The sequence below is a fragment of the Pseudophryne corroboree genome, chromosome 6, assembly GCF_028390025.1.
Source record: "Pseudophryne corroboree isolate aPseCor3 chromosome 6, aPseCor3.hap2, whole genome shotgun sequence".
Lineage (NCBI taxonomy): Eukaryota > Metazoa > Chordata > Amphibia > Anura > Myobatrachidae > Pseudophryne > Pseudophryne corroboree.
Genome location: NC_086449.1, coordinates 297,159,705 through 297,185,126, shown reverse-complemented (window position 1 = coordinate 297,185,126; position 25,422 = coordinate 297,159,705). Strand labels below are relative to the sequence as shown.

The 25,422-nt window shown below is 48.2% G+C and overlaps 1 protein-coding gene across 1 annotated transcript in view; it reads right to left on the bottom strand.

Annotated features, from left to right (window-relative positions):
- Nucleotides 1-23,753, bottom strand: part of POLR2M (RNA polymerase II subunit M) — a 30,405-nt gene extending 6,652 nt beyond the window's left edge. The window contains exons 1-2 of the mRNA XM_063926167.1: nt 23,555-23,753; nt 14,635-15,183 (exon numbers count right to left, since the gene is read on the bottom strand). Of these exons, the coding sequence (XP_063782237.1) occupies nt 14,635-15,183; nt 23,555-23,667 (662 nt within the window). The 5' untranslated portion in view covers nt 23,668-23,753. The remainder of the gene's footprint in view (nt 1-14,634; nt 15,184-23,554) is intronic.
- Nucleotides 23,754-25,422: the final 1,669 nt, after the last annotated feature.

The following is a 25,422-nucleotide window of genomic DNA, read 5'->3' as shown; positions in this document are numbered from 1 at the left end:
GGGCGCCCAGCATCCACTACGGACTACGAGAAATAGAATTACCGGTGAGTAAATTCTTATTTTCTCTGACGTCCTAGTGGATGCTGGGAACTTCGAAAGGACCATGGGGATTATACCAAAGCTCCCAAACGGGCAGGAGAGTGCGGATGACTCTGCAGCACCGAATGAGCAAACACAAGGTCCTCCTCAGCCAGGGTACATAGTTGCCAATTCAGCTTATAACAAGCGGAATTGGGCTTGTTTTTTCTTCTGGTTGCTTATTTTTTTGGGTGGTTGCTTGTTGCTTGTTTTTGGGCTTATAATTTTTTTTGCTGCTTGTTTTTGGGCTTCTTTTGTTTTTAGGTATCACTGACACCGACTTTCAGAGATAATTAGTCATTCATCCATATAACACAGATCCTCACACAGACATACTGTAGGTGAGACGTTGTGGATGAATAGAGTCTTAAAGAAATGATGATGAGTCATTCATTATGTCTATTGTTGCAGACTGCCGGTTGTGTGTATTCAGTAGGGCTAATTTGTTTTTAACAATGACAACAACAAAGACACTGACCAGACACACAACAGTGAAGCAATTTAGGACCACTTTAGGTGGTGTTCTTTATGTCAGATATGGTTTAATACGCTTGGGTATTTGTTGCAAGGATTTTAAACCAACTACCAATATGCTTCAGCGCTTCAACTCAGGAATGTATAACATGGAAGCTTCTATAGACGATGGAGACAGCTCAGATGAATTTGCTTATATCCATTTTACATAAAACCTTTGAAATTCAGTGTGCTATGTACTTTACCTCACAGTATGCCATCTGCAATGCACTTTACTTCACACAGTGTGCCATGCACTTTACCTCACACAGTGGGGGTCATTCCGAGTTGTTCGCTCGCTAGCTGCTTTTAGCAGCATTGCACACGCTAGGCCGCCGCCCTCTGGGAGTGTATCTTCGCTTAGCAGAATTGCGAATGAAAGATTAGCAGAATTGCGAATAAATATTTCTTAGCAGTTTCTGAGTAGCTCGAGACTTACTCCTACACTGCGATCAGCTCAGCCCGTTTCGTTCCTGGTTTGACGTCACAAACACGCCCTGCGTTCGGCCAGCCACTCCCCCGTTTCTCCAGACACTCCTGCATTTTATCCTGGCACGCCTATGTTTTTCCGCACACTCCCAGAAAACGGTCAGTTTCCGCCCAGAAACACCCACTTCCTGTCAATCACACTCCGACCACTTCAACGATGAAAATTCTTCGTTCGGACGTGAGTAAATCTACTAAGTTTTGTGCTAAATTACTTAGCGCATGCGCACTGCGTACCATGCGCATGCGCATTTTTGCCTTAATCGCTCCGTTGCGAAAATCGGCAACGAGCGAACAACTCGGAATGACCCCCAGTGTGCTATCTGCAATGCACTATACTTCACACAGTGTGCCATGCACTTTACCTCACATAGTATGCCATCTGCAATGCACTTTACCTCTCAGTAATTCCTTTGAAATTTATTGAATTGAGTTACTATTTAATATTTATATATGCATTTATTATTTTGAATTGTCTTAATAATCTTTTGTTTTGTTACCTTGATTTGGCCTCTTTATTTAATAGAAGTACAAAGTTGGATGTTGTAAGATTATTTGTTTTATCTTTCCATCGAATAAATATTTCGCAGTTAATACAAATGACCACAGATACAGTATATACAGTTGGCAATTTTCACTTGAGATTTTTCTTTAGAGGAAACATGAAAGTATAGTATCTTAAATTCACAACTCTAACTATATTTATACAAATTCCAGTATTCTTTAAAAGCCAGTTTTGTGCTGATAAATATCATTGTAAAGACCTTAAAGGCAGATTATATAAATAATTATATGTATTTTAATAAGACAAACAATAACGTTTGTTTTTATATAAAAACAAACAAACTTGAGTTGGGCTTTTTTGGGGGGCTTTTTAGGATTGGTTTGGGCTTGTTTTGGGCTTATTTTTCAGTCATCGGTTGCTTGTTTTTCATTTCAGAGTTGGCAACACTGCCAGGGTATCAAACTTGTAGAACTTTGCAAATGTGTTTGAACCCGACCAAGTAGCAGCTCGGCAAAGCTGTAATGCCGAGACCCCTCGGGCAGCCGCCCAAGAAGAGCCCACCTTCCTCGTGGAATGGGCTTTTACCGATTTTGGATGCGGCAATCCAGCCGCAGAATGAGCCTGCTGAATCGTGCTACAGATCCAGCGAGCAATAGTTTGCTTTGAAGCAGGAGCACCCAGCTTGTTGGGTGCATGCAAGATAAACAGCGAGTCAGTCTTCCTGACTCCAGCCGTTCTGGAAACATATCTTCAAAGCCCTGACTACGTCCAGCAACTTGGAGTCCTCCAAGTCCCTAGTAGCCGCAGGCACCACAATAGGTTGGTTCAAATGAAACGATGACACCACCTTTGGGAGAAATTGAGGACGAGTCCTCAATTCTGCCCTGTCCATATGGAAGATCAGATATGGGCTTTTACATGACAAAGCCGCCAATTCCGACACACGCCTAGCCGATGCCAAGGCCAACAGCATGACCACTTTCCACGTGAGATATTTTAGTTCCACGGTTTTAAGTGGCTCAAACCAGTGTGATTTCAGGAAATCCAACACAACGTTAAGTTCCCAGGGTGCCACTGGTGGCACAAAAGGGGGCTGGATATGCAGCACTCCCTTTACAAAAGTCTGAACCTCAGGCAGTGAAGCCAGTTCTCTTTGAAAGAAAATGGATAGGGCCGAAATCTGGACCTTTATGGACCCTAATTTTAGGCCCATAGTCACCCGACTGTAGGTAGTGCAGGAATCGACCCAGCTGGAATTCCTCCGTAGGGGCCCTCCTGGCCTCACACCAAGCAACATACTTCCGCCATATACGGTGATAATGTTTTGCTGTCACGTCTTTCCTAGCTTTTATCAGCGTAGGAATAACTTCATCTGGAATGCCTTTTTCCGCTAGGATCCGGCGTTCAACCGCCATGCCGTCAAACGCAGCCGCGGTAAGTCTTGGAACAGACAGGGCCCTTGTTGCAACAAGTCCTGTCTGAGAGGCAGAGGCCATGGGTCCTCTGTGCACATTTCTTGCAGTTCCGGGTACCAAGTCCTTCTTCGGCCAGTCCGGAACAATGAGTATTGTTCTTATTCCTCTCTTTCTTACTATTCTCAGCACCTTTGGTATGAGAGGAAGAGGAGGAAACACATATACCGACTGGTACACCCACGGTGTCACTAGGGCGTCCACAGCTATCGCCTGAGGGTCCCTTGACCTGGCGCAATAACGTTTTAGCTTTTTGTTGAAGCGGGACGCCATCATGTCCACCTGTGGCAGTTCCCATCGGTTTGCAATCAGTTGGAAAACTTCTTGATGAAGTCCCCACTCTCCCGGGTGGAGGTCGTGTCTGCTGAGGAAGTCTGCTTCCCAGTTGTCCACTCCCGGAATGAACACTGCTGATAGTGCTTGCACGTGATTCTCCGCCCATCGAAGAATCTTTGTGGCTTCTGCCATTGCCATCCTGCTTCTTGTGCCGCCCTGGCGGTTTACATGGGCGACCGCCGTGATGTTGTCTGACTGAATCAGCACTGGCCCGTTTTGAAGCAAAGGCTCTGCTTGACTCAGGGCGTTGTAAATGGCCCTTAGTTCCAGTATATTTATGTGTAGAGAAGTCTCCAGACTTGACCACAGCCCTTGGAAGTTTCTTCCCTGAGTGACTGCCCCCCACCCTCGGAGGCTTGCATCCGTGGTCACCAGGACCCAGTCCTGTATGCCGAACCTGCGGCCCTCGAGAAGGTGAGCACTCTGCAGCCACCACAGAAGAGACACCCTGGCCCTTGGGGACAGGGTGATCAGCCGATGCATCTGAAGATGCGATCCGGACCACTTGTCTCGCATGGAACCTGCCGAAGGGAATGGCTTCGTATGAAGCCACCATCTTTCCCAGGACTCGCGTGCAGTGATGCACCGATACCTGTTTTGGTTTCAGGAGGTCCCTGACCAGAGATGCTAATTCCTGGGCCTTCTCCACCGGGAGAAACACCTTCTTCTGTTCTGTCCAGAATCATGCCCAGGAAAAGCAGACGCGTCGTAGGAATCAGCTGCGACTTTGGAACATTTAGAATCCAACCGTGCTGTAGTAACACTTCCTGAGAGAGTGTTACGCTGATCAACAACTGCTCCCTGGACCTCGCCTTTATGAGGAGATCGTCCAAGTACGGGATAATTATAACTCCCTTCTGCCGAAGGAGTATCAACATTTCGGCCATAACCTTGGTAAATATTCTCGGTGCCGTGGACAGGCCAAACGGCAACGTCTGGAATTGGTAATGACAGTCCTGTACCACAAATCTGAGGTACTCCTGGTGAGGTGGGTAAATGGGGACATGCAAGTAAGCATCTTTGATGTCCAGCGACACCATAAAATCAGTCTCTTCCAGGCTTGCAATCACCGCTCTGAGCGATTCCATTTTGAACTTGAATTTCTTTATATAAGTGTTCAAGGACTTTAAATTCAGAATGGGTCTCACTGAACCGTCCGGTTTCGGTACCACAAACATTGTGGAATAGTAACCCCTTCCCTGTTGAAGGAGGGGGACCCTGACAATCACTTGCTGGAGGTACAGCTTGTGAATTGCCGCCAGCACTACCTCCCTTTCCATGGGGGAAGCTGGCAAGGCTGATTTGAGGTAACGGCGGGGGGGGGGGGGAGTCGCTTCGAATTCCAGTTTGTATCCCTGAGATACAATTTGTATAGCGCAGAGATCCACCTGTGAGCGAACCCACTGGCTGCTGAAGTTTCGGAGACGCGCCCCCACCGCACCTGGCTCCGCCTGTGGAGCCCCAACGTCATGCGGTGGACTTAGTGGAAGCAGGGGAGGACTTTTGTTCCTGGGAACTGGCTGCATGGTGCAGCTTCTTACCTCTACCCCGGCCTCTGGCAAGAAAGGATGCACCCCTGACCCTCTTGCCTTTTTGGGAACGAAAGGACTGCATTTGATAATACGGTGCTTTCTTAGGCTGTGAGGAAACCTGAGGCAAGAAAGTGGACTTTCCAGCTGTCGCTGTAGACACGAGGTCCGACAGACCGTCCCCAAACAATTCCTCACCCTTATAAGGCAAAACCTCCATGTGTTTTTTAGAATCAGCATCTCCTGTCCATTGCCGAGTCCATAAGACCCTCCTGGCAGAAATGGACATAGCATTAATTCTAGATCCCAGCAGGCAAATGTCCCTCTGAGCATCTCGCATATATAAGACGACGTCTTTGATATGGCCCAGGGTTAGCAAAACAGTATCTCTGTCGAGGGAATCTATGTCGTCTGACAGAGTATCTGTCCACGCTGCTACAGCACTACACATCCAGGCTGAAGCAATAGCAGGTCTCAGTAAAGTACCAGAGTGTGTATACACCGACTTCAGGATAGCTTCCTGCTTTCTATCCGCAGGCTCCTTTAGGGCGGCCGTATCCTGAGACGGCAGGGCCACCTTTTTAGATAAGCGTGTCAGGGCCTTGTCCACCCTAGGGGATGTTTCCCAACGTAACCTGTCCGTTGGCGGGAAAGGGTACGCCATCAGTAACCTCTTAGAAATCACTAGTTTCTTATCAGGGGAACTCCACGCTTCTTCACACAATTCATTTAATTCATCAGATGGGGGAAAAGTCACTGGCTGCTTTTTCTCCCCAAACATATAAACCCTTTTGGTATTAACCGGGTTACTCTCAGAAATGTGTAATACATCTTTCATTGCAATAATCATGTATCGGATGGCCTTAGTCATTTTAGACTGTAAATGTGCCTCATCATCGTCGACACTGGAGTCGGACTCTGTGTCGGCATCAGTGTCAACCATCTGAGCTAGAGGGCGTTTATGAGCCCCAGACGGTTTCTGAGTCGCCTGGGCAGGGGCGGGCTGAGACCCCGGCTGTCCCAAGGCTGCAGCGTCATCAAAACCTTTTATGTAAGGAGTTTACATTGTCATTTAAGACCTTCCACATATCCATCCAATCTGGTGTCGGCCCCGACGGGGGCGATACCACACTTATCTGCCCTTGCTCCGCCTCCACGTAACCTTCCTCATCAAACATGTCGACACAGCCGTACCGACACACCGCACACACACAGGATATGCTCAGACTGAGGACAGGACCCCACAAAGTCCTTTGGGGAGACAGGAAGAGAGTATGCCAGCACACACCACAGCGCTATATAACAAAGGGATTTACACTGCTAATAATAAGAATTTACTCACCGGTAATTCTATTTCTCGTAGTCCGTAGTGGATGCTGGGAACTCCGTAAGGACCATGGGGAAAAGACGGGCTCCGCAGGAGACTGGGCACTCCAAAAGAAAGATTAGGTACTATCTGGTGTGCACTGGCTCCTCCCTCCACGCCCCTCCTCCAGACCCCAGCCAAGGAAACTGTGCCCGGAAGAGCTGACACAACAAGGAAAGGATTTGGAATCCAGGGTAAGACTCATACCAGCCACACCAATCACACTGTACAACTTGTGATAACCATACCCAGTTAACAGTATGAACAACAACTGAGCCTCAGTAACAGATGGCTCATAACAATAACCCTTTAGTTAAGCAATAACTATATACATGTATTGCAGAGAGTCCGCACTTGGGACGGGCGCCCAGCATCCACTACGGACTACGAGAAATAGAATTACCGGTGAGTAAATTCTTATTTTCTCTGACGTCCTAGTGGATGCTGGGAACTCCGTAAGGACCATGGGGATTATACCAAAGCTCCCAAACGGGCGGGAGAGTGCGGATGACTCTGCAGCACCGAATGAGCAAAGGCAAGGTCCTCCTCAGCCAGGGTATCAAACTTGTAGAACTTAGCAAATGTGTTTGAACCCGACCAAGTAGCAGCTCGGCAAAGCTGTAAAGCCTAGACCCCTCGGGCAGCCGCCCAAGAAGAGCCCACCTTCCTTGTGGAATGGGCTTTTACTGATTTAGGATGCGGTAACCCTGCCGCAGAATGAGCTTGCTGAATCGTTTTACAGATCAAGCGCGCAATAGTTTGCTTTGAAGCCGGAGCACCCAGTTTATTGGGTGCATGCAGGATAAACAGCGAGTCAGTTTTCCTGACTCCAGCCGTCCTGGCTACATAGATTTTCAAAGCCCTGACTACGTCCAGCAACTTGGAAGCCTCCAAGTTCCGAGTAGCCGCAGGCACCACAATAGGCTGGTTCAAATGAAACGCCGATACCACCTTTGGGAGAAATTGGGGACGAGTCCTCAATTCTGCCCTGTCCATATGGAAGATCAGATACGGGCTTTTACATGACAAAGTCGCCAATTCTGACACACGCCTAGCTGAAGCCAAGGCCAACAGCATGACCACCTTCCACGTGAGATACTTTAGCTCCACGGTCTTAAGTGGCTCAAACCAGTGTGATTTCAGGAAATCCAACACAACGTTAAGATCCCAAGGTGCCACTGGGGTCACAAAAGGGGGCTGAATATGCAGCACTCCCTTAACAAACGTCTGAACTTCAGGCAGTGAAGCCAGTTCTTTTTGAAAGAAAATAGATAGGGCCGAAATCTGGACCTTTATGGATCCTAATTTTAGGCCCATAGTCACTCCTGACTGTAGGAAGTGCAGGAATCGACCCAGCTGGAATTCCTTTGTGGGGGCCTTCCTGGCCTCACACCAAGCAACATATTTTCGCCATATACGGTGATAATGTTTTGCCGTCACGTCTTTCCTAGCCTTTATCAGCGTAGGAATAACTTCATCCGGAATGCCCTTTTCCGCTAGGATCCGGCGTTCAACCGCCATGCCGTCAAACGCAGCCGCGGTAAGTCTTGGAACAGACAGGGCCCCTGCTGTAACAGGTCCTGTCTGAGAGGCAGAGGCCATGGGTCCTCTGAGATCCTTTCTTGTAGTTCTGGGTACCAAGTTCTTCTTGGCCAATCCGGAACGATGAGTATAGTTCTTACTCCTCTCTTTCTTACTATCCTCAGTACCTTGGGTATGAGAGGAAGAGGAGGGAACACATAAACCGACTGGTACACCCACGGTGTTACCAGAACGTCCACAGCTATCGCCTGAGGGTCCCGTGACCTGGCGCAATATTTTTTTAGCTTTTTGTTGAGGCGGGACGCCATCATGTCCATCTGTGGCAGTTCCCAACGATTTACAATCTGTGTGAAGACTTCTTGATGAAGTTCCCACTCTCCCGGGTGGAGGTCGTGCCTGCTGAGGAAGTCTGCTTCCCAGTTGTCCACTCCCGGAATGAACACTGCTGACAGTGCTAGCACGTGATTCTCCGCCCATCGAAGAATCCTTGTGGCTTCTGCCATTGCCATTCTGCTTCTTGTGCCGCACTGGCGGTTTACATGGGCGACCGCCGTGATGTTGTCTGACTGAATCAGTACAGATTGGTTTTGAAGCAGGGGCTCTGCTTGACTCAGGGCATTGTAGATGGCCCTTAGTTCCAATATATTTATGTGTAGAGAAGTCTCCAGACTTGACCACTGTCCCTGGAAGTTTCTTCCCTGAGTGACTGCCCCCCATCCTTGGAGGCTTGCATCCGTGGTCACCAGGATCCAGTCCTGTATGCCGAACCTGCGTCCCTCGAGAAGATGAGCACTCTGCAGCCACCACAGCAGAGACACCCTGGCTCTTGGGGACAGGGTGATCAACCGATGCATCTGAAGATGCAATCCGGACCATTTGTCCAACAGATCCCACTGAAAGATCCTTGCATGGAACCTGCCGAAGGGAATTGCTTCGTAAGAAGCCACCATCTTTCCCAGGACTCGCGTGCAGTGATGCACCGACACCTGTTTTGGTTTCAGGAGGTCCCTGACCAGAGATGACAATTCCTGGGCCTTCTCCGGGAGAAACACCTTCTTCTGTTCTGTGTCCAGAATCATTCCCAGGAAAAGCAGATGCGTCGTAGGGATCAGCTGCGACTTTGGGATATTCAGAATCCAGCCGTGCTGTTGCAACACTTCCTGAGAGAGTGCTACGCTGACCAACAACTGCTCTTTGGACCTCGCCTTTATGAGGAGATTGTCCAAGTACGGGATAATTATAACTCCCTTTCTTCGAAGGAGTATCATCATTTCGGCCATTACCTTGGTAAATATTCTCGGAGCCGTGGAGAGACCAAACGGCAACGTCTGGAATTGGTAATGACAGTTCTGTACCACAAACCTGAGGTACTCCTGATGAGGTGTGAAAATGGGGACATGCAAGTAAGCATCCTTGATGTCCAGCGACACCATAAAATCCCCCTCTTCCAGGCTTGCAATAACCGCCCTGAGCGATTCCATTTTGAACTTGAACTTCTTTATATAAGTGTTCAAGGATTTTAAATTCAGGATGGGTCTCACCGAACCGTCCGGTTTCGGTACCACAAACATTGTGGAATAGTAACCCCTGCCCTGTTGAAGGAGGGGGACCTTGATCATCACCTGCTGGAGGTACAGCTTGTGAATTGCCGCCAGTACTACCTCCCTTTCCCTGGGAGCAGCTGGCAAGGCTGATTTGAGGTAACGGCGAGGGGGAGTCGCCTCGAACTCCAGCTTGTATCCCTGAGATACAATTTGTACAGCCCATAGATCCACCTGTGAGCGAACCCACTGGTTGCTGAAGTTTCGGAGACGCGCCCCCACCGCACCTGGCTCCGCCTGTGGAGCCCCAACGTCATGCGGTGGACTTAGTGGAAGCAGGGGAGGATTTTTGTTCCTGGGAACTGGCTGCCTGGTGCAGCTTCTTTCCTCTACCCTTGCCTCTTGCCAGAAAGGATGCTCCTCTGACCCGCTTGCCTTTCTGAGGCCGAAAGGACTGCATTTGATAATACGGTGCTTTCTTAGGCTGTGAGGGGACATGGGGTAAAAATGCTGACTTCCCAGACATTGCTGTGGAAACTAGGTCGGAGAGACCATCCCCAAATAATTCCTCCCCTTTATAAGGCAAAACTTCCATGTGCCTTTTGGAATCTGCATCTCCAGTCCACTGGCGAGTCCATAAGCATCTCCTAGCAGAGATAGATAGTGCACTTACTTTAGATGCCAGCCGGCAGATTTCCCTCTGTGCATCTCTCATGTATAAGACTGAGTCTTTTATATGGTCAATTGTTAACAGGATCGTGTCTCTGTCTAGTGTGTCAATATTTTCTGACAGGTTATCTGACCATGCAGCGGCAGCACTGCACATCCAAGCTGACGCAATTGCTGGTCTGAGTATAATGCCTGAGTGTGTATATACAGACTTCAGGATCGCCTCCTGCCTTCTATCAGCAGGTTCCTTAAGGGCGGCCGTATCCTGGGACGGTAGTGCCACCTTTTTTGACAAACGTGTGAGCGCTTTATCCACCCTCGGGGGTGTTTCCCAACGTAACCTATCCTCTGGCGGGAAAGGGAACGCCATTAGTAATTTCTTAGGAATCACCAATTTCTTATCAGGGGAAGCCCACGCTTCTTCACACACTTCATTTAATTCATCTGACGGGGGAAAAACTACAGGTAGTTTTTTCTCCCCAAACATAATACCCTTTTTTGTGGTACCTGGATGTAAATCAGAAATATTTAACACCTCTTTCATTGCCTCAATCATGCAGCGAATGGCCTTAACGGGCATTAAATTTGACTCATCGTCGTCGACACTGGCGTCAGTATCCGTGTCGACATCTACTTGTGCCACCTGAGATAACGGGCGTTTTAGAGCCCCTGATGACTTTTGAGACCCTTGGACAGGCACGAGCTGAAGACTCGGCTGTCCCACAGTCGGCATGTCGTCAAATTTTTTATGTAAGGAGTCTATACGTGCACTCATTTCTTGCCATAATACCATCCACTCAGGTGTCTGCCCCGCAGGGGGTGACATCTCTGCTAAAGGCATCTGCTCCCCCTCCACATCATTATCCTCCTCAAACATGTCGACACAGCCGTACCGACACACTCCACACACACAGGGAATGCTCAAATAGAGGACAGGACCCACAAAAGCCCTTTGGGGGGACAGAGTAAGAGTATGCCAGCACACACCAGAGCGCTATATATATACAGGGACTAACTGAGTTATGTCCCTAATAGCTGCTTATACTGTATACAGTGCCAATTTTGTGCCCCCCCCTCTCTTTTCCCTCTTACTGTACTGTAGAAATGCAGGGAAGAGCCAGGGAGCTTCCTTCCAGCCGAGCTGTGAGGGAAAAATGGCGCCAGTGTGCTGAGGAGATAGGCTCTGCCCCTTTTTCGCGGCCTATTCTCCCGCTTATTTTGGGATTCTGGCAGGGGTATTTACCTCATATATAGCCCCAGGGGCTATATATTGAGGTATTTTAGCCAGCCAAGGTGTTTTTATTGCAGCCTCAGGGCGCCCCCCCCCAGCGCCCTGCACCCTCAGTGACCGGAGTGTGAAGTGTGTATGAGGAGCAATGGCGCACAGCTGCAGTGCTGTGCGCTACCTTGGTGAAGACAGGATGTCTTCATGCCGCCGATTTTCCGGACCATCTTCCTGCTTCTGGCTCTGTAAGGGGGACGGCGGCGCGGCTCCGGGACCGAACATCAAGGCTGGGCCTGCGGTCGATCCCTCTGGAGCTAATGGTGTCCAGTAGCCTAAGAAGCCCAATCCGGCTGCAAGCAGGCGAGTTCGCTTCTTCTCCCCTTAGTCCCTCGCTGCAGTGAGCCTGTTGCCAGCAGGTCTCACTGAAAAAAACAAATTCTAAGACTATAACTTTCTAAGAGCTCAGGAGAGCCCCTAGTGTGCATCCAACCTCGGCCGGGCACGAAATCTAACTGAGGCTTGGAGGAGGGTCATAGTGGGAGGAGCCAGTGCACACCAGGTAGTCTAAGATCTTTCTAGAGTGCCCAGCCTCCTTCGGAGCCCGCTATTCCCCATGGTCCTTACGGAGTTCCCAGCATCCACTAGGACGTTAGAGAAAATAGATTTCAAAGTAGTTTTCTGCTTATGATCCGCAGGATCCTTTGGGGCCGCCATGTCAGGGGACGGAAGCGCCACCTTCTTGGACAGCCGTGCTAGAGCCTTGTCCACATTGGGGTGTGACTCCCACTTTTTCCTATCCTCAGAGGGGAACGGGTATGCCATAATAATTCTCTTGGGAATCAGCAACTTTTTGTCAGGAATTTCCCAAGCCTTTTCAAAAAAGTGTGTTCAGTTCATGAGAGGGAGGAAACGTTACCACAGGTTTCTTTCCTTTAAACATACAGACCTTTGTCTCAGGAACAGCAGGGTCTTCCGTGATATGTAACACTTCTTTTATTGCCACAATCATGTACTGAATGCTCTTAGCCAGTTTAGGATTCAACCTGGCATCACCATAGTCGACACTGAAATCCGAATCCGTGTCGGTATCTGTGTCTGCTATTTGGGTAAACGGCCGTTTCTGTGACCCTGAGGGAGTCCGCGTTTGGGAAAAAAGCATCTTCCATGGATTGTCTCCATGTTTGGTTCTGAGCCTCAGATTTATCCAATCTCTTATTTAATAAAGCCACATTTGCATTCAAGGCACTCAACATATTTACCCAATCAGCAGTCGGCGGTGCCGACAGGGTCACTCCCCCACACTGTTCTGTCCCCACTCCAGCCTCCTCCTGGGAAGAGCCTTCAGCCTCAGACATGTCGACACTCTCATACCGACACCACTATCACACTGGGCTATAGGGGACAGATCCACAATAAGGCCTATTAGAGAAAAACAGAGGGAGTTTGCCAGCTCACACCCAGCGCCTATCCCGGACTGAAAGTATATATAATGCCCCAGACCTGTCAGCGCTTTTTATAAATAATAATTAACACCAAATTTGCTGTGCCCCCACCCGTTTAGCACCCTGTTACTTGTGACAGAAGTGTAGGAGGCCAGGACCAGCGTCTCTGCAGCTCACTGTGGAAAGAAAATGGCGCTGATTAGAGCTGGGAGGACCAAGCCCCGCCCCCTTAATGGCGCGCTTATGTCCCGCTATTTTTTTATACTGGCGGGGGTCTGTATACAGTGCCTATGCACTGTATATTACTTTTGCTAGGCTGATCTTGAGGTATTATCCCTGCACAGGGCGCCCCCCCTGCGCCCTGCACCCATGTAGTGCCGCTTGTGTGTGGGAGCAATGGCGCGCAGCGCGACCGCTGCGCGGTACCTCTGAGACTGAAGTCTTCTGCCGTCTTTAGCGAAGTCTTATGTACTTCGGTTACTCACCCGGCGCGGCTCCGGGAACGAGCAGCTAGGCTATACCAAGTGATCAGACCCTCTGGAGCTAATGGTGTCCAGTAGCCTAAGAAGCAGAGCCTTTAACTCACAGTAGTAAGTCTGCTTCTCTCCCCTCAGTCCCACGAAGCAGGGAGCCTGTTGCCAGCAGTGCTCCCTGAAAATAATAAACCTAAATAAAGTATTTTTCAGAGAAACTCAGGAGAGCTCCCCTGGTGTGTGTCCAGTCTCTCTGGGCACAGAATCTAACTGAGGTCTGGAGGAGGGGCATAGAGGGAGGAGCCAGTCCACACACATTTAAAGTCTTAAAGTGCCCATGTATCCTGCGGATCCTGTCTATACCCCATGGTCCTTTTGGAGTCCCCAGCATCCTCTAGGACGTAAGAGAAAAGATAAGATTACAGTAATCAAGACAAGAGATGAGTGCATGGATAAGAGTTTTGATGGCATCCTGGGTGAAGCAGCAGATATGGGAGTGTGATTTTATCAACAGAGAGAATGAGAGGGGGAGGTGGGGTGACCTTGGAAGGAGGAAGACCAATGAGTGTGGCTATGTAAAGATCCGGGAAGTGCTGTGACATCCTGGTGGGGATGGCAAAAAGGCTGATAGATGCATAAGAGAGGATGGAGGGAGCGGTTTAGTTTGGAGAGGTAGATGCATTGTATAGAGATAGTATTAGAGGGCTGCGGAACTGATAAAATTACATAGGGAGGCGGTGCAGAGGGAAAGAGAAGAGGTCCAAGAACAGGCCCTTGGAGCATACAAGACAGTTACCCTGAGGTTTGGCAGTGAGAAAGTAGTTTGGGACCATGATGCAGGTAGTCTACAGAAAAAAATGACTAGCTATCAGCAATTTATGTGTATTGATGGAATCAGCAGCTCTTCTTTCCATAATAGTAATGATTTAGGTTAAATTTTCAATGCTATACTTATACAGGTTGAGTATCCTTTATCCAAAATGCTTGGGACCAGAGGTATTTTGGATATCGGATTTTTCCGTATTTTGGAATAATTGTATACCATAATGAGATATCATGGCGATGGGACCTAAATCTAAGCACAGAATACATTTATGTAACATATACACCTTAGACACACAGCCTGAAGGTAATTTTAGCCAATATTTTTTATAACTTTGTGCATTAAACAAAGTGTGTTTACATTCACACAATTCATTTATGTTTCATATACACCTTATATACACAGTCTGAAGGTCATTTAATACAATATTTTTAATAACTGTGTGTATTAAACAAAGTTTGTGTACATTGAGTCATCAGAAAACAAAAGTTTCACTATCTCACTCTAAAAAGTCCGTATTTCGGAATATTCCGTATTTCGGATATTTGGATATGGGATACTCAACCTGTAGTCATAAATCTGTAACACACACTAATATTGTACAACACTTATGTATTTTAATTTAGATGTATACCTGTTAGTCCTGAATTTTTCATTTTTATGAACTGGGTCCTTCGCCCTTCTCTCAATAACGTCAATGTAACGGGATTTCGGCAATGCAGAGCCAACCAGGCTGGAACTGTTTTTTTTCCAATTATCAGAAGTCCCTGATGTGTCTTTCTCACTGTCTTTAACATTAATCATCTTTAAGTCATTTACCAAAGCATTTACTGTATTCTCAGCTGAATTAGAGCCATGTTTGGGAGTCTCTTGAATTGCACTGACAGGAATGGAAGAACGTGTTATTTCCAGATTAGGTGTATGTTTTGGTTCAGTGGTGTTTGCACCACTGCTCAAGCTTTCAGTGAGCAGGGTTAAAACTGGAGGTGCCTTACACTGAGGCACTGATGTAATTTGGCTGTTCTCTTTTGTATTAAACTGCTTTTCTTGAAATTCTAAAGCAATTGACGAAAGGAGATCTTTTGTTTTTTTCAGTCTCTTCTGCTCAGCAATGGCAAGTCTCAGTTTTTCGCGGTACTCTAAAATTTTTCTTCCTCGGTCTGGCAACTTGGCAATAAATTTTCTATTGAAAAAGAAAAATACATTCAGAAGTGCAAATGACTGTGCAAGTGTATTTATAAATAAAGTAAAGTGAAGTAAATATATGTATTCTCTCCATAAATAAAAGTAGGATTTATGGTCTTACCTTGTTAAACCCTTTTCTTCGACTGTATAAGGGGAACACAGGAATGACCTTGTGGTATAGCCTAGAGAGGAAAGCCTGGGCACCAAACAGTTAATTTTAAATTACACAGCAGCCCAGGGCTCCCTCTCCTTTATACACCACTCCCAGCCTATGGTCAGCCAGGTCAGTTAACAAGCCCATGGCAAGAAGCAAGGAGAGGGAGAAGGAAGACTGGCAGACACTCAGGAATACATACACAGATGCTAGTTGCCTAGAAACCGGTATCACAGAAACAAACCCAGCAAGCCAGGTGCGTCAGGGTGGGTGTTCTGTGTCCCCTATGGAGTCGAAGACAAGGATTTAACTAAGACACAGGAATGACCTTGGGACCTTGAGGGGACGCTCCTGAGCCGTTCTAAGAACCTGTCACTCAAAGGCTGCATTTCCAGGCGAATGTATCAAAGGCACAGAAATGTACGAATGTATGGGCAGAAGACCATATGGCAGTGCCACGTTGAGCTGCCCAAGAGGCTGCCACCAATTTGATGGAATGAGCAGTTACCATGGCCGGGGAAGGAAGAGGGATCGCTAGGCTGCTCGGTAATTAAAATTAACTGTTTGATGCCCATGCTCTCCTCTCCAGGCTATACCCCCAAGGTTATTCCCATGCCCCAAGGTCGCTCCTGTCCCCTAGTTGAGGAAGAAGAAATATACAGGGTGGTCCTTACGTGTGGAAACACCTTTAGAAAAAGGAACTGAGTAAAGAAATAATAAGAATTTACTTACCGATAATTCTATTTCTCGTAGTCCGTAGTGGATGCTGGGGACTCCGTAAGGACCATGGGGAATAGCGGCTCCGCAGGAGACAGGGCACAAAAGTAAAAGCTTTAGGATCAGGTGGTGTGCACTGGCTCCTCCCCCTATGACCCTCCTCCAAGCCTCAGTTAGGATACTGTGCCCGGACGAGCGTACACAATAAGGAAGGATCTTGAATCCCGGGTAAGACTCATACCAGCCACACCGATCACACTGTACAACCTGTGATCTGAACCCAGTTAACAGCATGATAACAGCGGAGCCTCTGAAAAGATGGCTCACAACAATAATAACCCGATTTTTGTAACAATAACTATGTACAAGTATTGCAGACAATCCGCACTTGGGATGGGCGCCCAGCATCCACTACGGACTACGAGAAATAGAATTATCGGTAAGTAAATTCTTATTTTCTCTGACGTCCTAAGTGGATGCTGGGGACTCCGTAAGGACCATGGGGATTATACCAAAGCTCCCAAACGGGCGGGAGAGTGCGGATGACTCTGCAACACCGAATGAGAGAACTCCAGGTCCTCCTCAGCCAGGGTATCAAATTTGTAGAATTTTGCAAACGTGTTTGCCCCTGACCAAGTAGCAGCTCGGCAAAGTTGTAAAGCCGAGACCCCTTGGGCAGTCGCCCAAGATGAGCCCACCTTCCTTGTGGAATGGGCATTTACAGATTTTGGCTGTGGCAGGCCTGCCACAGAATGTGCAAGCTGAATTGTACTACAAATCCAACGAGCAATCGTCTGCTTAGAAGCAGGAGCACCCAGTTTGTTGGGTGCATACAGGATAAACAGCGAGTCAGTTTTCCTGACTCCAGCCGTCCTGGAAACATATATTTTCAGGGCCCTGACAACATCTAGCAACTTGGAGTCCTCCAAGTCCCTATTAGCCGCAGGTACCACAATAGGTTGGTTCAGGTGAAACGCTGACACCACCTTAGGGAAAAACTGGGGACGAGTCCGCAGTTCTGCCCTGTCCGAATGGAAAAAGAGATATGGGCTTTTGTGAGACAAAGCCGCCAATTCTGACACTCGCCTGGTCGAGGCCAGGGCCAACCGCATGGTCACTTTCCATGTGAGATATTTCAAATCCACAGATTTGAGCGGTTCAAACCAATGTGATTTGAGGAATCCCAGAACTACGTTGAGATCCCACGGTGCCACTGGAGGCACAAAAGGGGGTTGTATATGCAGTACTCCCTTGACAAACGTCTGGACTTCAGGAACTGAAGCCAATTCTTTCTGGAAGAAAAACGACAGGGCCGAAATTTGAACCTTAATGGACCCCAATTTTAGGCCCATAGACACTCCTGTTTGCAGGAAATGCAGGAATCGACCGAGTTGAAATTTCTTCGTGGGGGCCTTCCTGGCCTCACACCACGCAACATATTTTCGCCACCTGTGGTGATAATGTTGTGCGGTCACCTCCTTCCTGGCTTTGACCAGGGTAGGGATGACCTCTTCCGGAATGCCTTTTTCCCTTAGGATCCGGCGTTCAACCGCCATGCCGTCAAACGCAGCCGCGGTAAGTCTTGGAACAGACATGGTACTTGCTGAAGCAAGTCCCTTCTTAGCGGCAGAGGCCATGGGTCCTCTGTGAGCATCTCTTGAAGTTCCGGGTACCAAGTCCTTCTTGGCCAATCCGGAGCCACGAGTATAGTTCTTACTCCTCTACGTCTTATAATTCTCAGTACCTTGGGTATGAGAAGCAGAGGAGGGAACACATACACCGACTGGTACACCCACGGTGTTACCAGAACGTCCACAGCTATTGCCTGAGGGTCTCTTGACCTGGCGCAATACCTGTCCAGTTTTTTGTTCAGGCGGGACGCCATCATGTCCACCTTTGGTCTTTCCCAACGGTTCACAATCATGTGGAAGACTTCCAGATGAAGTCCCCACTCTCCCGGGTGGAGGTCGTGCCTGCTGAGGAAGTCTGCTTCCCAGTTGTCCACTCCCGGAATGAACACTGCTATCACATGATTTTCCGCCCAGCGAAGAATCCTTGCAGTTTCTGCCATTGCCCTCCTGCTTCTTGTGCCGCCCTGTCTGTTTACGTGGGCGACTGCCGTGATGTTGTCCGACTGGATCAATACCGGCTGACCTTGAAGCAGAGGTCTTGCTAAGCTTAGAGCATTGTAAATTGCCCTTAGCTCCAGTATATTTATGTGGAGAGAAGTCTCCAGACTTGACCACACTCCCTGGAAATTTTTTCCCTGTGTGACTGCTCCCCAGCCTCTCAGGCTGGCATCCGTGGTCACCAGGACCCAGTCCTGAATGCCGAATCTGCGGCCCTCTAGTAGATGAGCACTCTGCAGCCACCACAGAAGAGACACCCTTGTCCTTGGAGACAGGGTTATCCGCTGATGCATCTGAAGATGCGATCCGGACCATTTTTCCAGCAGATCCCACTGAAAAGTTCTTGCGTGAAATCTGCCCAATGGAATCGCTTCGTAAGAAGCCACCATTTTTCCCAGGACCCTTGTGCAATGATGCACTGACACTTTTCCTGGTTTTAGGAGGTTCCTGACTAGCTCGGATAACTCCCTGGCTTTCTCCTCCGGGAGAAACACCTTTTTCTGGACTGTGTCCAGAATCATCCCTAGGAACAGCAGACGTGTCGTCGGGATCAGCTGCGATTTTGGAATATTTAGAATCCACCCGTGCTGTTGTAGCAGTACTGCTACTCCGACCTCCAACTGTTCCCTGGACTTTGCCCTTATCAGGAGATCGCCCAAGTAAGGGATAATTAAGACGTCTTTTCTTCGAAGAAGAATCATCATTTCGGCCCTTACCTTGGTAAAGACCCGGGGTGCCGTGGACAATCCAAACGGCAGCGTCTGAACTGATAGTGACAGTTCAGTACCACGAACCTGAGGTACCCTTGGTGAGAAGGGCAAATTGAGACATGGAGGTAAGCATCCTTGATGTCCAAGGACACCATATAGTCCCCTCTTCCAGGTTCGCTATCACTGCTCTGAGTGACTCCATCTTGATTTGAACCTTTGTATGTAAGTGTTCAAAGATTTCAGATTTAGAATAGGTCTCACCGAGCCGTCTGGCTTCGGTACCACAAATAGTGTGGAATAATACCCCTTTCCTTGTTGTAGGAGGGGTACTTTGATTATCACCTGCTGGTGAATTGCTTCCAATACTGCCTCCCTGTCGGAGGGAGACGTTGGTAAAGCAGACTTCAGGAACCTGCGAGGAGGCGACGTCTCGAATTCCAATCTGTACCCCTGAGATACTACCTGTAGGATCCAGGGGTCCACTTGCGAGTGAGCCCACTGCGCGCTGAAACTCTTGAGACGACCCCCCACCGCACCCGAGTCCGCTTGTAAGGCCCCAGCGTCATGCTGAGGACTTGGCAGAAGCGGTGGAGGGCTTCTGTTCCTGGGAAGGGGCTGCCTGCTGCAGTCTTTTTTCCTTTCCTCTACCCCTGGGCAGATATGACTGGCCTTTTGCCCGCTTGCCCTTATGGGGACGAAAGGACTGAGGCTGAAAAGACGGTGTCTTTTTCTGCTGAGAGGTGACTTGGGGTAAAAAGGTGGATTTTCCAGCTGTTGCCGTGGCCACCAGGTCCGATAGACCTACCCCAAATAACTCCTCCCCTTTATACGGCAATACTTCCATGTGCCGTTTGGAATCCGCATCACCTGACCACTGTCGTGTCCATAAACATCTTCTGGCAGAAATGGACATCGCACTTACTCTTGATGCCAGAGTGCAAATATCCCTCTGTGCATCTCGCATATATAGAAATGCATCCTTTAAATGCTCTATAGTCAATAAAATACTGTCCCTGTCAAGGGTATCAATATTTTCAGTCAGGGAAACCGACCAAGCCACCCCAGCACTGCACATCCAGGCTGAGGCGATCGCTGGTCGCAGTATAACACCAGTATGTGTGTATATACTTTTTAGGATATTTTCCAGCCTCCTATCAGCTGGTTCCTTGAGGGCGGCCGTATCTGGAGACGGTAACGCCACTTGTTTTGATAAGCGTGTGAATGCCTTATCCACCCTAGGGGGTGTTTTCCCAACGCGCCCTAACTTCTGGCGGGAAAGGGTATAACGCCAATAATTTCTTAGATATTAGCAATTTTTAATTCATCTGATTCAGGAAAAACTACAGGTAGTTTTTTCACACCCCACATAATACCCTTTTTTGTGGTACTTGTAGTATCAGAAATATGTAACACCTCCTTCATTGCCCTTATCATGTAACGTGTGGCCCTACTGGAAAATACGTCTGTTTTTTCACCGTCGACACTGGAGTCAGTGTCCGTGTCTGTGTCTGTGTCGACCGACTGAGGTAATGGCCGTTTTAAAGCCCCTGACGGTGTTTGAGACGCCTGGACAGGTACTAATTGGTTTGCCGGCCGTCTCATGTCGTCAACCGACCTTGCAGCGTGTTGACATTATCACGTAATTCCATAAATAAGCCATCCATTCCGGTGTCGACTCCCTAGGGGGTGACATCACCATTACAGGCAATTTCTCCGCCTCCACACCAACATCGTCCTCATACATGTCGACACACACGTACCGACACACAGCACACACACAGGGAATGCTCTGATAGAGGACAGGACGCCACTAGCCCTTTGGGGAGACAGAGGGAGAGTTTGCCAGCACACACCAAAACGCTATAATTATACAGGGACAACCTTATAATAAGTGTTTTCCCTTATAGCATCTTAATATATTATAATATCGCCACACAAAATGCCCCCCCTCTCTGTTTTAACCCTGTTTCTGTAGTGCAGTGCAGGGGAGAGCCTGGGAGCCTTCCTAGCAGCGGAGCTGTGTAGGAAAATGGCGCTGTGTGCTGAGGAGAATAGGCCCCGCCCACTTTCCGGCGGGCTCTTCTCCCGGTTTTTCTGACAACCTGGCAGGGGTTAAATACATCCATATAGCCTCAGGGGCTATATGTGATGTATTTTTAGCCAGCATAGGTACTTTCATTGCTGCCCAGGGCGCCCCCCCCAGCGCCCTGCACCCTCAGTGACCGTTGGTGTGAAGTGTGCTGAGAGCAATGGCGCACAGCTGCCGTGCTGTGCGCTACCTTAAGAAGACTGGGAAGTCTTCAGCCGCCGATTTCTGGACCTCTTCTCTCTTCAGCATCTGCAAGGGGGTCGGCGGCGCGGCTCCGGTGACCCATCCAGGATGTACCTGTGATCGTCCCTCTGGAGCTAGTGTCCAGTAGCCTAAGAAGCCAATCCATCCTGCACGCAGGTGAGTTCACTTCTTCTCCCCTAAGTCCCGCGTTGCAGTGAGCCTGTTGCCAGCAGGACTCACTGAAAATAAAAAACCTAACAAAACTTTTACTCTAAGCAGCTCTTTAGGAGAGCCACCTAGATTGCACCCTTCTCGGCCGGGCACAAAAACCTAACTGAGGCTTGGAGGAGGGTCATAGGGGGAGGAGCCAGTGCACACCACCTGATCCTAAAGCTTTTACTTTTGTGCCCCGTCTCCTGCGGAGCCGCTATTCCCCATGGTCCTTACGGAGTCCCCAGCATCCACTTAGGACGTCAGAGAAATTAATACTGTGTCTACAAATATGATATGGGAGTGGGGGGAAACTTTTTAGAGTATGTAACTTGTATGGCGGGCATCTTGAAGTTGGCCATCTTGGGTGCAACTCAATTTTTTTTAATTGAGAAGGTAGTCATATGACATATCAAACAGATGCAGAATTTCATTAAAAAAAATTAATGGTGTTCTTCATTTTAACTTATCTTTATTAATTCTCAAGTTTTAACTGAGTTATCTTTTGCAGGTACTTTATGTTAAAACTCGAGAATGAATAAAGTAAAAATGAACACCACCATTGTTTTTCTTATGAAATTCTGTATCTGTTTGAGGTCACATGACTACCTTCCCAGGGAGCACAATGTTCTGAACTTGAAACCAGTAATTTTATTAAATCACTACAGTATTTGTAAAGCTGGGCACACAATGGAGCGATATTGACCGGATATGTTGTTTCCAGCCTAATTGGAATGACATATTGGGCATATCGCTCAGTGTTTATGGCCAATATGCGGGTACCCGCTGTTGCTAGCGACGTCGCCCGATTGGCCCTGGAGCACGCCCAACCGATAAGGCTAGCGACCTTCTAGTTCTATGTAAATGAAGGACAAAACAATAGGTCGCTAGGTTCTTCATACAGTACATCGTTCTTGTGTGTACCCAGGATCCGATATGTCAGCCGGATACAGATCGCCTAGTGTATACCCAGCTTTAGGGATAGGAGCTCCCCCCTATAAATTATTATAGATATTAGAATGTCATAACTGATTTCTGAGTCCTGGGGATAGGCACTCAGCACATAGCCTGGTGGTTTACGATCTCCACAGAATCTCTTAGGGGGAGGAGATTTATCAAAGCTTGAAGAGAGATAAAATAGAGAGTGAGATAAAGTAACCAATCAGCTCCCGTCACTTTTCAAACACAGCCTGTAACATAACAGGAGCTGATCAGCTGGTACTTTATCTCTCTCCAAACTTTGATAAATCCCCCTTAGTGACTTCTATTATTATTTGTAATAAACAAAAAATGGGGGCTTTGTACTATGCCTTGGAGAGAGATAAAGTGGCCGCAGATAATGTTTCAGCAAATAAGCTCGTCATTTTTCAAACACAGGGCTAAATGTATTATATGTTGTTATGGGGCACAAGCAATATCAGCGCATGTTAGGTGCACTGATACTGCTTCTCTCCCATGTATGACAGTTGCTGTGCCGGCTCAGTGACAGGTGCCACTGTCCATATTGTTGCTTCTATCTAAAAGATAGCATGCCGTTGTGCATGGGGCAATGTATGAATGGTCAGCATCGCTGATCGTTCTGACAGCTGCAGGTGGCGATGCCCTTTCTCCACAGAAGGAACAGAGCTGTTCCTGGCTGTTGCAGGCACCGGCCGGGCAGGGAGACCGATGGCCCTTCCTGCTTCGCCTCAGTAATGAGGCGAAGCAGGAAGTGATATAGAGCAGTGGTTGTCAAACTCCGTCCTCAGGACTCCACACAGGTCACGTTTTCCAGGTCACCTGGCAGGTGCACTGTTTCTCACCAATAGTCACATTTTTAAAATTCACAGGTGACCTGGAAAACATGAACTGTGTGGGGTCCTGAGGACCGAGTTTAAGAACCTGTGATATACTGTAGCGATCCTTGCCACTATAACACATTTACCCCACAGCCTGTAACATGGCAGTAAGGAGCTGATTGGCTGGTACCTCTCTCCAAGACTTATCAGTCCTGTGACTCCAGAGTATATTAACCAACGTTACAGTACCGTATATATACACACATCAGGTAAGGGGTATAGTATATGATGGAATATGAGCCAGGCAGAAAACTAGATGAAGACGAGTCTAATGCCAGTCCACTAGGCGCTTGCACACGGTGACATCGCACAGGATAACACGCTATACGCTCATCTTACGAATTATTCAGGAGCTTTTCCTGTCTCTCCAGGATCTCCATCAGTTCCCCCATGCTTTTCCCGCGGAGCTCGCCTACAGAGTCCGGTTTGCCGCGATCTGCCGGGGCAGACATGATGACTATGTGACTGGCATTGCTATAGCAGCCGACACCCTGAGCGCCGCCATGATGGCGCGTCACATTCAGTACAGCATAACTTTATTCAGTGAAGAGCAAATTTACAAAACGCGCACAACTGTAATGACTCACTGGGCAGGACACAGTAATATAGGAGGACGTGTGTGTGCAGCAGCAGAGCCTCAGCACTGGACGAATATTGGTATGTTTGGCGTGTACTGACAGGCTACGAGCAGATTTTATCAGTTTGCAAAGGCTGGTTACCAAGATAGAAGGGCTGGGAATTGTGTCGTGGCTCCTCCCACTGACGTAAAAGGTCCCTTAGGCCACTTGGATCTAGCATCTTCTACCCTATCAGGTTACAGCTACACATGCGCAGTGGATGCTGCTGGTGTGTGATTTTATGGACCAGAATGACTGAAAACATTTAGTTTAGAAATCTTACGGGGGTACACACTAGGCAATTTCAGCCTAAAAAATAAACTTTAGACTGAAATCGTCCAGTGTGTATGGGGTAATATTGGTGACCGATGAATGATGCGCGCTCTCGCACGCCGTTCAGCGATCACTAATATTGAGCTGACATGCAGCTCAACCCATCACTGTCGGGCTGAGCTGTGTGTTCGGTAATGCCGGCGGTGACACCACTGATAGTTATCGTTGAACGATAACGTTCAGTGTGTACGCACTACAGTATATCGTTGAATCAGCCATGAGCCGTACGGTGTTACTGTTACTACTTTTTTTCCCCCCCAAATGCTGGATAATGCTTTCACCCAATGTTAGAGACTGGGGTAAATTTGCTAAGAATCGGTTTTACCATCTATTGCAACCCGATAGATACCACTGTCACATTACAGTCTTACAGCTGACGCTATGGCAGGGGTACACATAGCGTGTGGTCCCAAAACTGAAAGCCATTGGCCTTATTCACACCCGCTGGGCTTTGTGAAGGTAGTGTCAGTAAATGGTTACTTAACATTGGGCCTAATTCAGATCTGACTGCAGCAGCAAATTTGTTAGCTAATGGGCAAAACCATGGGCCTGGGGGGTCATTCCGAGTTGATCGCACGCTGCAACTTTTTGTAGCCCGTGCGATCAACTAGACTGCAATTTAGATTTCAGTTTGAACACATTCCACCCAAATCTAACTCTTTCTGCAAATGTTATATCTGCCCCCCTACAGTGCACATGGATTTGACCAACTGCTAACAAATTTGGTGCTGCGATCCACTCTGAAATAAAGGGGTCATTCCGACACGATTGCACGCTGCGCTTCTTCGCAACCGTGCGATCGGGTTGGAACTGCGCAGGCAACGGCTGCCGCCAGACAGTGATGCTGCTAACGAAGAAAGCGGTCGCAGTGGCGACTGCAAGAAGATTGACAGCAGGAAGGCAGAACCGGGAATCAACTCACCGTTTTCTGGGCGTGGAGGTCCAAACGCAGGCGTGTCGAGGCGTTTGGAGGGCGGATGTCTGACGTCAATTCCGGGACCTGCATCGCTGGATTGATCGCACAGGATAAGTAACTCTTACCCTGGTCTTGTTCTACAGAAATCTTTTTTTGCATAGCAGGGCTGCACAAGCGATCGCAGCCTTGCTATGCAAAAATACACTTCCCCCCCCCCCCCCCCATAGGCGGTGTCTAGTTGATCGCACGGGCTACAAAAAGTTGCAGCGTGCGATCAACTCGGAATGACCCCCCAGGCCCATGGTTTTGCCCATTAGCTAACAAATTTGCTGCTGCAATCA